The sequence below is a fragment of the Trichosurus vulpecula genome, chromosome 4 (genome assembly GCF_011100635.1).
Source record: "Trichosurus vulpecula isolate mTriVul1 chromosome 4, mTriVul1.pri, whole genome shotgun sequence".
Taxonomy (NCBI): domain Eukaryota; kingdom Metazoa; phylum Chordata; class Mammalia; order Diprotodontia; family Phalangeridae; genus Trichosurus; species Trichosurus vulpecula.
The window spans coordinates 213,158,583-213,172,306 of NC_050576.1; the positions used below are offsets into that span (position 1 = coordinate 213,158,583).

At 35.3% G+C, this 13,724-nt stretch overlaps 1 protein-coding gene across 5 annotated transcripts in view; it reads right to left on the bottom strand.

The window, feature by feature from the left end:
• The window catches only part of CEP95 (centrosomal protein 95), a 32,438-nt gene that overhangs the window by 15,488 nt on the left and 3,226 nt on the right, over window positions 1-13,724 (bottom strand). The window contains exons 4-13 of one of the 5 annotated variants that reach the window (XM_036755052.1): window positions 10,701-10,811; window positions 7,871-7,979; window positions 7,039-7,151; window positions 4,060-4,119; window positions 3,285-3,499; window positions 3,023-3,086; window positions 2,420-2,449; window positions 1,048-1,106; window positions 711-829; window positions 382-511 (exon numbers count right to left, since the gene is read on the bottom strand). In XM_036755052.1, the coding sequence (XP_036610947.1) occupies window positions 382-511; window positions 711-829; window positions 1,048-1,106; window positions 2,420-2,449; window positions 3,023-3,086; window positions 3,285-3,499; window positions 4,060-4,119; window positions 7,039-7,151; window positions 7,871-7,979; window positions 10,701-10,811 (1,010 nt within the window). Of the gene's footprint in view, window positions 1-381; window positions 515-710; window positions 830-1,047; window positions 1,107-2,419; window positions 2,450-3,022; window positions 3,087-3,284; window positions 3,500-4,059; window positions 4,120-7,038; window positions 7,152-7,870; window positions 7,980-10,700; window positions 10,812-13,724 lie in introns of all 5 variants that reach the window. The other 4 variants (XM_036755051.1, XM_036755049.1, XM_036755053.1 and 1 more) reach the window with 4 other exon arrangements.

Genomic DNA, 13,724 nt, shown 5'->3' on the forward strand with positions numbered 1-13,724 from the left:
TTAGTACTCTGTGTTGTTCTAGTACGCTGTTTAGGTTTGAGGGGAACTGAGAAGGCAATCATGGCGGGAGTCTACTTGAGGATACTGTAGTTTTAACTTGTTTACTGCTTGTCATTTATTATCTAGATAGAGAATATTTTTTTAAAAATTTTAATCTATACTAACATTTACCAGGCCATAAGAGAGAACAAATGAAGTAATTTTTAGGTGTCATATTCTTTCTAACAGTTTAGCTCATAAAGAGCACTCCCACGATTGATAATTAGGACAAAATTTGTTTCTTCAAGTCTTAGCTCCGGAGTAGCCTAAAGTGTTCATTTGTAACCAAACCGAAATGCTCATTTAAATGGCAGTCTGTCTATTGAGAGTAAAAAGACTTACTAAATCTAGTTCGTCCAATTGGTGAGAGAGTTTCTCAGACATTGAGTGCAATTCTTCCTCAGTCAACCTGTGACTTGGTCCCTGGTGCAGAGGGAGCTCATCGGTAGTAAGTAGATCACAGTTTTCTGATCTGCTATAAAATATAATCAAAATAGTTAAGTGACGTCACTTAAATAAAACACCTATAGCACTTCAATGGGCAATTGATTGTATCAGATGTTTTAAAAAATCGAATACTGTTTTAAAAGGCTTAATTCAGTCAATGTAAATAGGCCCCTCCATTAATAAATGTACAAATAGAATACTGAAACCTTCAGAAAATACATTACCTTATTCGTTTGAGAAGTCTTTGTAGCCTAGGGCTGTATAAGTGAGACTCGGACACTGACAGCTTAGTTTCTTCAGACAAGGGAGATGTTGGGGAAAGCTTATCAATGCTATTGAGGCACTAACGGAAGCAGAAATGGTTAATCTGAAAAACTGCAGATACACAGATACTATTCTTAAGAATTTCAGGTGTTAGCTTTTGTAGTAGATATCTTTTCATGAGAGGCAAAGAATCACACATAGCAAACCAAGTCTCTTCACTAGTACTTTGAGGGGTTTTTTAAAAAGCATTTTAGCAAAATTTATAGAAATTAACTACATTTCTAAATATTCAACTACCTTCATGCTGCAGCTCTGATCCTGTGCACTTGTTGTTTCAGGTGTCACTGTATCTCCAACTGGATGTAAAATGACAAATATTGTATAAGATTTATGATGCCCAACTGTGAGGTCTAATTGATAGAGTTCTATCTAATCACAGACTTTCTGATTCAACACGGCTTATATTTACAGGTCTCTGATAATTAAAAGGCAAATTAATTAAAAACAGGCAAACATGTCGATCAGAATTGCATTTCTAGCCCCACCTTGTCCATCAGACAGTAAAACAGCTAACTTTAAACTTCACGTCTCCAGGTTATAACTGTTGAGGAAAGGTAACCAAAGGAAATAAAGAAAAAAATAGTTTTTGAAGTGGCAAGTTTTTTTTTCAAAATGTTAAAACTGCATGGTCTTGTCCTTGAGGCTTAGTCTTTGGCTCTCTGTACTCTTGATTTGCAATCTTAATTGTTTCCATGGCTTCAATTATCACCTTTATGTAGGTGATTCTCAAATCTTTAACACTGAATTATTCCATAAATTCTACTCCCAAATTTCCAGGTGCCTGCTAGTTATCTCCATTCTGCATGTCCTGCTGTATTGGTAATTAAGGTAGGACTTATGCTAAATTAAGTGTCTTTGATCCAGTCTTACTAGGTGCAAAGCTCCAGGCACACACCCTTTTGCTAACTAGGTGCTAAACTGTAGGCCCACACCCTTTTGCTGATTAGGTGTGAATCCTTCGGGCCCTGACATGGGTAAATAATATCCAAGGTTGGCCTTTGACTTTTGGGGGCATGGGGACTCCAGGCTTGTGAACCCAGATGTTGATGCTTTCCTGGTAACTATGACTTGTGATTTGGTCTGTTTATATTGTGTATGTTTGCAATTTGTTTGTATTTGCTCTTAAGTTTGGGGTGCTGGCTTTTCCTCCTGAACTGAGTAATATTTGTACGTTGGATTGAAATAAGATTGTTAACCCCTTAACGTTACTTTCCTTGGTAAAGCAGATCAAAAGAACCTGTGTTGGCAGCTTTCTGTGTGCTGGTTGTTGGTGCTACACCTGCAAACTCAAACTCAGTATGTCCTAAACTAAATTCATCTTCTCCTAAAGTCTGCCTCACTTTTCTCACATCTCTAGGTCTATTATTGTCATTAACACCCTCCCAGTACCCATACTCAACACCTCAGCCTCATCTTTGATAACTACTTCTTCCTTCTACATTCCAGTTAGGTGCTAAGTCCTATCTTTATAATCTCTCGAATCTGTTCGAAGACCTCTGTTGTTAGAGTTTCTTTGATTATCTTCCTTTCTCTAGTCTCTCTGTTCTCCAACCTGTCACCACAAAGCTGCCAAAATCATTATCCCAGTGTACAGCTCTGAAGTACTTACCACTGGGATCTTTTAGTGGCTCTCCATTGCCTGTAGGATAAGATGCAAAATTCTTAGCTTTATAACAGGAAGCCCTCCACAACAATCTAGTTCCAACCTACCCTTCCAGGCTTATTATACTCCATTCTCTTTCAAGCATTCTATATTCTGACAAAAATGGACTACTAGTTATTTCCTAAGCTTTGTTCTGCCATCTTCTACTTCCATGATTTGGTGCAGGCAGCTTTCCTCCATGCCTAGGAATTACTCCTTCCACATCTTTTCTTAGTGAAATCTTCTTTTCCTTCAAGGTTTATCCCAGTACCATATACTCCAACAAAGCCTTCCAGTAATCCCTTTGTGAAAGTGATTTTTCATCTCAAATGTTCTTAAAGCATTGTACACATCATTCCTGTCACATTTTACCTTGTATAATACATGTGTATATGTCTTTATTGGACTGTAAGCAAAAGAACAGTTGTTTTTCCACCTATGTAAACGTGGTTCCAAAGAGTGATTTTCTTTACAAACTTTTCTTGAAATGAATTAGGCAAAGCCAAAAATATCAATCTTTCTGTAATCAATTTCTGATGAAAAAGGAATTTAGAGAGCTCTTATTCTTACCAGATATAAAGTAGGCCTCTGAACCATGAATTCTTTCTGAAAATGGATCAAATGACCCTGTAAACTGAAGGCCAAAACGAAATTAAGACCAAGGTCAATATTTCATATTCAAGAATAAATGTATTTTCTAATTCATGTCTTCACCATGTTACTTTCTTTACAAATAGAAAAAAAATAGTGAAAATTCAAATCTCAATAGATTACCTTAAATATTCACATACTTTTTAGTCAATTAAAAATAAAAAGCAGCTTCTCTACTTACCATAGGTCTTTCATGCTTTTCATCATCATTTAAGGCTAAGGGATACTGACTTGAATGACAGTATTCTTTTCCCATAGGGCAGGGTGCTGGAGGTTCAAGAGGATGATATGGTGGCTGCAAAGGAATAGCTGAACGAATGGGCTCACCCAATTTTTTAGCATTTGGAGTCAGGCTCTTGGAAGAAATTTCTGTAGACTCAACAGATGCAGCTAATTCTTAAGAAAAATATTGAGAAATGGTTCATATATAGCAACTACCTGAATAAAGCATCAGACATATTCTATGTCTTTGCAAAAGAATGTATAAAGTGATTTCAACACAACTAACATATATGACATGTCAACATAACATAGGGCACTGATTGGTTAGTGAGTAGGAATATTTTCAAGTAATTGTAGATAAATTTAATAACATTTGAAAACTACCACTTGAAATAACATCAAATGAGAAGATAAAAATTCTGTCAGACAAGAAGCCTGCCTTAGAGTTAGAGGACAGCTCTACGCAATGTATGATCATACACCGTGCAGCCTACAGAAGTGAGATCTGAAGCTGAAATTAGAACTAAAATTAAGAGCAAGTATTTACAAGAAGTACTGAGTATGTGGAGCCAAGAGAAAATACTAGGCTAGGCTCTTAGAAAAACTCTATATTGCTTTTCAAATAAATGAGCCTTAGTTAGGAAGTTATCACAATTTAAACTTAAGAGCTTAATAAGTCTATTTACTATTATCTGCTATGTAATTAGAATAACATGAAGTAGAGTTCGCAAAACCTTCCTCAGCCTTGGTTCCTTGGAAGGTTGAATCTTTTTCATTCTGTGATTCTTCAACTCCTAGAATAATTAATTACAAATAAGTAAATTTGTAATTCTTAAAAGATTCTGTCATCATCTAACTAGAAACCAAGAGCTTCTTTCTACAAAAGACAGAGAAAGAGCCCTAAAAGAAACACATTTTCAGGAGGCTGTCAGCTTGGTTTAATAACTTCAGTATGATTACATGGTGAAGTAAGTTTGAAAAGTTGGCTTTACCATCTACCAGGTCACCAGGCAGTGTGACACAGTTCAGAAAGCTAGGAATAACACAAATACCATAACCAAACAGTCTTTCACAAAGACAGCGAACGAACTGAATGACTTTCATATCTCATCAACCTTCACTACAGCTTGTTTTAACAAGACATTATGGGCTTGTAGAAATTGTTACTACTGTGTATATCCATGGCCCTGGCCACGATCATATTGTTAATCTTCAATAGTTATTGAAGTCCAAAAATGTGCTTCTTGTCAAAATTATATTTCTGTGAATCTGAATAATAGTTAACTGAGTTTTCAAACAGATATCAGGATATGATATAGGACACTATAAGGTTATCTATTAGACTGAATCATAACAAGTCAGCCTGTAGGACTTCCTTTTCCATACCTATATTTTATCACTTTCCATCAGGCTTTTCATTTCCACTGCTGCCCCTTACACCTGCTTTCCAAATGAAATGTATTTTGATCATGCTTTTGTATATAACAGCTCATGGAAAAAATCTTACTCTAAAACCCCACCTTTAAAAAACAAACCTTTTCTAGGGATCACACATCCTTTGGAGTGCTCTCTGCATTTTTATGAATTGTAATTGCTTTGTCAGGGTTAAGTAATTTCCAGGCAAAAGTAACTTTTTATTTTCAGTGACTTAGAATCACGGAAATTTATACCTGAAAGGGCTAATACTAGACACTAAGACCCAACATTCTAACCCATAGTTTCTTATCTCTAATTTGTTCCTAGTCTCTAAGGAAGGGAGGTGGCAATGCAGAAGCTAATCTAGATGTCACTGCGTAAACTGAGAAGTATCATGACATAGTAAAAAGAACCAAGTTTGAAGCCCTGCCCTGTTACTTATTGCCCATGTGACTTTGACAAGTCCAAATAAGGGGACTGGACCAGATGACCTCTGAAGCTCCTTCTAGTTCAAACAGTCTATGATGTTATGATTAGAACTGCCTCCTCATTTTCCTAAACAGATGTTTAGGAAGGTGAAGGTGAGGCACTTGGCTTGAAGTCATCCAGCTAGTCAGTGTCAGAGCTGGAACTAGAACCCAATGTTTTTTTCATATTATAGTGCTGGTTTTCTACTGTCTGTCCCTATAGCTTTTACTTTATGGTACATAAGAGTATGGATAGTCAATGAATGTAGCTAGCTAAGTCACTTTTTTTTCCCCACATGAAAAAGTTCACTAAGTTGGCCAGAATCTTGCATGTAAGATTTCATTCATTTCAGCAGGCAACATTTAAATTTGCTGGTTTACTAGTGACTATGTTAGTCCTGCTTCCTTGCTCAGTGAACAATTTGTTAATGTTGCTTCTTTCAAGAAAATACATTATCAGATAGACAAAGAGAAATTTCAATCATAGTGAACTATCTATTTTTATTTCAACAACCTTCTAAGATACATAATTTCATCAGTATGAACATACTAATGTCTAATGAAGTTCCTAATCCCTTTACATCTTAACAGACAGTCTTTATGGGCTACTCTGGCTAGAGCAGTTCATTACCTAATGGCCAATTGCCTGTTGATGATTTTCTATGACTTTATCTAGGTAAATCCTCAAGAAGACAGATATATGGTCTGCAGTTGGACCTCAACTAGAATAGTTTCCACCTTTTTAGAATCTGTCAGAGCTTGTGCTCCACTGGCAACTTTTAACAACCCAGAATTTACTCCACATAGTAATGGGGCAACAGAATTTTGTTTTAGGATATTTATATTTTAATGTAGCTAATTTCAAAACTATATTATCAAACTTGATTCCTCAAAAATTCAGTGAGGTATAGATACTACAGGTATTACAGAGGAGGAAAACTGAGGCTCAGAGAAGTAAAGTCAATTGCCTGTGATCAGACTGTTGGGAAATTAATCCAGGTATTTAATACTCCACCCACTGTGCCATGTTAACTCTTAAATACAGAGCATTCTTTGAAATCTTTCTAACCTTGGAGATTACATATTCAACTCTACCCTGTGCTTTTCTTCAACTATGTAAAGCTTAGGGTCTCCCATGCAAAATCACTATATATATATATATACATATATATATATGTATATGTATATGTATATGTATATGTATATGTATATACACACACATATATTTTATCCATTCATTCATTCATTTATTTATTTTGCATGGTCTGTGTACAGACTAACTTCCCCTATAGTACATATATTACTAGAGGGCAGGAATTATTTCATTTTTTGTCCCTGCAGCTCTAGCACAGTAGTTGATCCACAATAGACACTTAGAATCCTTGTTGACTGACTGAATATGTTCATTTTAGGAAATTCTGTGCAGAAAATGTGTTTGGAAGCTGATCCATTTAAAATCATTTTGAGAGATGGGAAATGAAATGCCATTTAGATTATTAAGAATAAAAATAACTCATTTAAATAAAGCTTTATTGGTTACATAGTACTTTATATAAATTCTTTGATCCTAGTGACTTGCCTAAGATCACAAAGAAATGCTAGAACTCAGACCCAGGTTTTCCAATTCTATTTTTCTTTAAATTACCTCACATTTCACTTCTTAATCTGTCTTAAAGGTACTAGATTCCTTTAGTTAACAATTTTATGATTAATGAAAAACTGTCATTTCATAAGTAAGTCTTTAAATTTAGATCACAAAGTATTTCTCACCACTTTATAACTAGGCTGTAGTTTACAATGTGATTATCATTTAAAGTTTCAATTACTCACCGTCTTTCCTTAAAGAAAATGTGTGAGCTGTATCTCCAAGTCTAATCAATTCACCAGTCGACTCTGATCCATCTATGTCCCAAGATGGCACAAAATCAGAAGACTGGGAAGACCTGAAAAAGTTTCTTAATTAGTCACATTTCATCAATGCCCGTCAAAAACAGAAGAGGGTTTTCCAAGTTAGGATTCCTATATCATCTACTTATATAAAGTATGACAATAATAGGATCCCCCCCAATCTTTGCCATTTTTCACTTCATTCTTCTGCTCATTCTGGTCTGTTTAATAAACAGACTTCTTTGTCACCTTCACTCTCTAGCTCAAAAGTTTCCAACAATTTTTAAACAAAGGCAATAGCACAAATATAATCAGAGAATTAGAATTTTCAAACTGCCTTGCATTTAATAAATGTTTGCTGAACTGAATTTAAATTGGAAAGAAACTTAAGGATCATTCGATTCAAACTTCTCATTTTATAGAGGTGTAACAGTTTACTAAAGACTAAAGCAGTAAAATGACTTTGCTCAAGGTCATGCACCTAGATGGTGACAATTTAGATTTCACTTTATAGTCATAGCCTTTAAGTTATGGTTCCCCCAAATATCTATGTCTAAAAATCAGAACTCCCTATATTTAAAGCAAGAGGAACTGAGAAGCATTTGGGAACCAGAAGATATCATAAAAATTAGTATTAAGAAAACTGACACATAGGTCAGGGTTCAAAAAAACTCCCTTGGGAAGATTTTAAATTGCTTATTAAAGATCTTAAAAAATTTTGAAGCACAGTAAATAAATGTATCCAGTTTATTAAGTCAACAAAGAAAAAGCCTACCTCCCAAATGATGTTATTGCCTGCACTGGTCTAGTCTTGCTAATCTTTTCTTCCAGTTCTTCTGAAAGTATACGTTGAATTGATCCTTTAGCTACTCGGTCAGTTTCAACTATTTAAAATACATTAAAAAAAAAAGTGAATATCATCAGATTTGTTATACTGTAGAAAGATAAATATAAATTATGAGAGTATTTATCATACCACCTATATACATTTTCCCTCCAAAGATGTACATAACAATCCCTCCCATGGATTAATACACGGTGTAATAAACTGTTATGGCCAGAAAAAAAAAACAAAACTCTTCCGTGGCTAGCCCTCTGATGAGACCCCTTTTAATTCTGTTAGACTTGCTCCTAGATAATAAATATCAGACACATATATCCATTTCTTTGACTAAATCTGAAGCATTTCCAGGCTGGTTGGGCCGCTGGTACTACTCTGGCACCTGTTACAAAAAGACACTGGCACAGGATGGTAAACAGGATAGGGTCAATATGAGTCAGGCAACAAAACACAAGACTGAAGCTTCTATTATTCTACTTCTTCAAGATAACTCTCAGGAAGAAAAGTAAAACTGCTATTTCATAATTTAGTACTGTAGAATGTTACAAAAATTGAGGGAAAAGAACATAAATGCCCTTTTCCCACTTAATTTTTTAGTTCAAAAGGTTTTATATGAAACGTTAAAAGCTCTGGATCCCAAAGAGATCAATAAATAGGGGAAAGGACCTACATGTACAAAAATATTTATAGCAGATCTTTTTGTGGTGACAAAAAATTGAAAATTAAGGGAATGTCCATCAATCGGGGAATGGCTGAACAAGTTGTGGTATATGAATGTAATGGAATACTATTGTGCTATAAGAAATGATGAGCAGGAAGACTTCAGAAAAACCTGGAATATGAACTGATGATAAGTGAGGTAAGTAGCACCAGGAGAACATTGTACAATTATAACCACATTGTACGATGACTAACTTTGACAGCCTTGGCTCTTCTCAGCAATGCAAGGTTCTAAGACAACTCCAAAAAGCTCATGATGGAAAATGCTATCCACATCCAGAAAAAGAACTATGGAGTCTAAATGCAGATTAAGCATACTATTTGCTCCCCCCTTTTTTTTTCTTGTTTTTTGTTTCTTCTTTCTTGTGGTTCATTCCTTTGGTTATAATTCTACTTTGTAACATGACTGATGTGAAAATGTTTAATGTGAACGTATATGTAGAGCCTATGTCAGACTGCATGCCATCTTGGGGAGGGGGAGAAAATTTGGAACTCAAAAGCTTGTGGAACTGAATGTTGTAAACTAAAAAAATTAACTAAAAAAAACTAATCATCATTTCCTAGAGGAAATTTGGAGCCACTAGAGTTTTCTTAATAGGAGAGTCACATGGTCAGATCTGCACTTAATGGAAATTAATCTGGCAGCCCTGTGGTGGATGGACTACAGTGGGGAAAGAGGCAGGGAGGCCAAATAGAAAGCTGCTGCAATAGTCCAGGTAAAGGGTGGTGAGAGTCTGAAATAAGGCTGTGCAAGAGAAGGGGAGAGATGCAAAAGATGTTGTAGAGTTAAAAAGGAAAACATCTGGCAACTATCTGGACATGTGGGTAAGGAAGAATGAGGTATAGAAGAAAATAACAATGTTACAAACTTGGGAGACTAGAAGAATGGTAGTCCTTAGGTAGGAAACTTAGCAGAGGGTTTGGCAGGTGGGGTGTGTGGAGATAATGAGTTCTGTTTTTAACATGTGGATTTTATACATGTTTGGGATATGTGATTCTCAGGGCAGAGATAGGAGGTTGGATATATACATAAATATATACACACATATAGAGAGACAGACACACTGGTGAATGGCCTACATAAAGATAATCAAACCCATGGGACTTAATTAGTTGTGTCCAACTCTTTGCTGGATATTTGGGAGGTTTTCTTGGCAAAGATACTGAAGTGGTTTACAGGAACTGAGATAAACTGTGTTAAGTGACTTACCTAGGGTCACAAAGCTAGTATGTGTCAGATGCCACATTTGAACTCAGGAAGAGGAGTCTTCCTGACTTTAGGCCCAGCACTTTATCTATGTCATTTAGCTGCTCCAGCTTAGCCTACCCATGAATAATTAGTATCTCTCCGATTATTTAGATATCTTATTTCTGTAAAAAAAAGGGTTTTGTAGCTATATCCATACAGTTCTTCTGTGTATCTTGACAAGTACACTCCTAAGTATTTTATATGTCGTAGAATTTTTCTATTTCTTCCTGACGGATTTTGTTGGTAGTATATAGAGATACTGATGATTTATGGGAGTTTATTTCATTCTGATTGACTTTTGAAAGAATCTCTTGCTAGAGGCCTGACCACCCTTGAAACCTGGCTTGGTAAATATGTTTGAAGTAGGAAGTCAGTTTTGGACATTACCCTGAATTAGAGTATTGCACCAATGTTCACCATTGACAGAAAAGACAATAAAGAACCATAGGAAATTCACTTAAAACAAATTTTCCAGATCAACTTTAAGCTGAAATACTAACAGATCCCAAGCAAAAAATAAAACCTGTTTTATCGGATGACTAGAAACTGTTATGTATTTTAGTTATGTTAGTTCTGAGAAGTCATTTAAGAAACCTTATAAGGTAACAGGATTTAAATGTCAAATATTATAAGGATAGGCTAGAGGTGTTCCAAGTATTCAGGATAAGTTCAAAGTAGTTCCATCTAGTTAGAAAATCACAGAAGGAACATTATAGATCAGTTAGTCCAAACCTCTTATTTTACAACCATATCAGACATTCAATTCAAAATAAAACTTTCAATTTAAAAACTTACCTCTTTCCTGAGAGGATGCCTCACTATATTCTGTAAGGTACTCAAGCAATCCATCAAATATTTCTAAGAGATTTTTAATAGATTCCTTATTTCCTCTTACAATATTTTCTCCTAAATACAAAATAGAATGTTTTAAAATATCTTGATTAACATAAAATACATACATTCTTGAAATGGATTCACTTGCATAAAAAAGACTCAAGGACAGGGGATCCTTAACTAGTCTGGTAGAAACCTGGGTATTGGAATGTTATTATGTAGGAAAAAAACCTTTAAATCCTCTATCACATAATCATTTAGCTCCTTAAGAGTAGGCATGGTTTTTTGCCCTTCTCTGTATTCCCAGGGCTTTAACAGTGCCTGGCAAATATTAAGTGCTATATAAATGCTTGCTGATTCCAATAATTATTAGTGTTATTTTTAAAAAAATTGTTTTAAATCAACTTTATATCTCAATATAATTCTCCTACCTCCCTTTCTCAGAGAGCTATCTCTTGTAACAAAGTATAATGAGGGGAAAAAATACCAGTTCAATAAAACTAGCACATCAACCAAAGGTGACATTATAATAGTGTTTCATATCCTTAGCCCCCCCACCTTAGCAAAGAAGAGGGAAGTGCATTCATATTTCTTCTTTGGAACCAAACTTGGTCATCATAATTTCTCGGAATTCATTTTTAATTTGTGTTGCTGGTTTTTTTTTTTCATTTACACGGTTGTAATCATTACGTATATAGCTTTTCTGATTCTGCTTACTTCACTTTGCATCAGTTCATATAAGTTTTCTAATACTTCGGTTTTCTTCATATTCATCTTTTGTCTATTATATTTATGTACATGTGTTGCACATCCTCTAGTCATATTTTTAATAAAATAAAAAGCATTTAAATGAGTTTTTAGAGGAAGACAATCTACTTGAATTTATAGGTCCCTACCTGCATGCAGACGCTACTTTGTTCAGGAGAAATTTGCTGGGCTAGAGCCTGGCGTAGTTGATCGACTGTTGTACTTGGAATAAAGAAGACCTGGGTTCAAGTCCCGCTTCTGACACTTACTAACTCTGTGACAATGGAAAAAATCGCTTAACCTCTCTGAGCCTCAGTTTCCTCATCTGTAAAATGGGGATAACAATACCTGTGGCACCTATCTTACAGGGTTGTGATGTGGAGCACATGAGCTGATGTATGAAAAACACTATATAAATATTTACCACATAAATATTATTTGGATATGAAAGATTTCATATGCTTATTTCTTCATACATGTTTTAAGTTCATACTTTTTGCTAATCAAGTGGCCAGAAACATGCAAGGAAACCGAACGCGGGGGCCTCTCTTAAGAGCTATAGAAATTAGTTCTCACAGACTCTTAATAGTATTGGCAATGCAATTCACAAAATGAACTTAAGGGACATGAAAATATATCCGCTATGTGTAAAGACCCTTTTAACTTTCTTATCTCAGTACTGGCAGTAGTACAAAACAATATGAAGAGAAGCAATAGTGAATGTTTTGGTTTTGAGAGAATTCACTTATTTACTCATAATTAAAATGAATAATAAAGCTTCATTTAGTAACACTCACATGGGTCATATTGACGGCTTTTTGTTTTAAAGAACATCAGATAATGGTTATTATTTACACATCTAGAGCAAAAAACTGATGCTTAGAACTCCTCCCAGGATGAAAGTTTTAAAAAATGAGGAGAAAAAGCTGAACACTCAATAAAACAAAAACTGTATAGTTTTCATTTCCTATCAAGGTACACAATTGTAAGTAACTCTAGAATGTCTCTGGTTTCTAGGGTGGGGAAAACAGTTCAGCTGCTCAGCATCCCATACTGTGAACTGTAATTTCATTCCCAACTGAGTTCCCTTTAATTTCTGGCCCCAATTTCCTCATCTGAAAGATGCAGATGCTGGTCCTAACTGTATGTACCAGAACTGTGACATTAAAACTGTCATACTAACGCATTCTCCATTTTGACCTCCTCTCTGGCATTCATGATTCTCCAACTACCTTTCTAGGCTTATCTCATATAACTTCCCATTGTTGGGAAACTAGATGGATTAGACCTACTTTTTGCTCCAGGACACACCACGAACCTTCCATCTTCTTGGCTTGGTTTACACTATCTCCTAAGCCTAAAATTCCCTCCTTCCCCTCAGGCTGAATTTTTATAACTGAATGCCACTTTTATGAAGTGTTCCTACTTCCCTCCCCTAAACCATTACCCTTTGACTCTTACATAACCTTTGTTTTGCACCTCCTAAATGCATTTATATAGTAAGATACATTATAGTTATCTGCCTTAGTGTCTTATCTCCCTGAAAGTCTGTAAGATCCAACAGGACAGGAAGTGTCTTTTCAACTTACTATCTCTGATTCCTAACAAGCAGCAAAGTACCAGATACTTAATCTTTGAATATAAACATATTGATGGAAAATAAATGAACAAATTAATTTACTAGTCCCATCCCCTCATTTTTATCAATAAGGAAACCAGCCCAGAGAAGTTGAGTGACTTGATGAGAAAATTGTGCTGAAAGACAATTGCTTGGGAGAGTGTATGGTAAAAGTATCAACTACGGAGTTAGAAGAGACATGGGTTCAAATTCACCTGTCACGTGTTGCTGTTTATGATCATGGGCAAACAGTCACTTCTATTCTCTAAGTCTCAGTGTCTTCATCTGTATAATGATAGCCACAATACTTCAATTATTATTACAGGGTGGTTGGGAGGATCAAATGAGAATATATGTAAAGTGCTTTGCAATCGCATGAATGTCTCCTAAGCACCTATCTTAGTGCCTAACACAGAGGAGGAAACTGATAAATACTTGTTGACTTTACTTAATTACAAAGGGGCTTTAATTTTAGGTGTTTTGACCATAAATCCAGTGTTCTTGCCTCTTTAGTATTTAAGCAATTTTTTTATCTGCTCAATTAAATGATGCCTAGGGCCCCAAAAAACAAAATAATTCCCTTAGGAAAAATAGAATTGTTTGAATTCAGTTTGAGATGG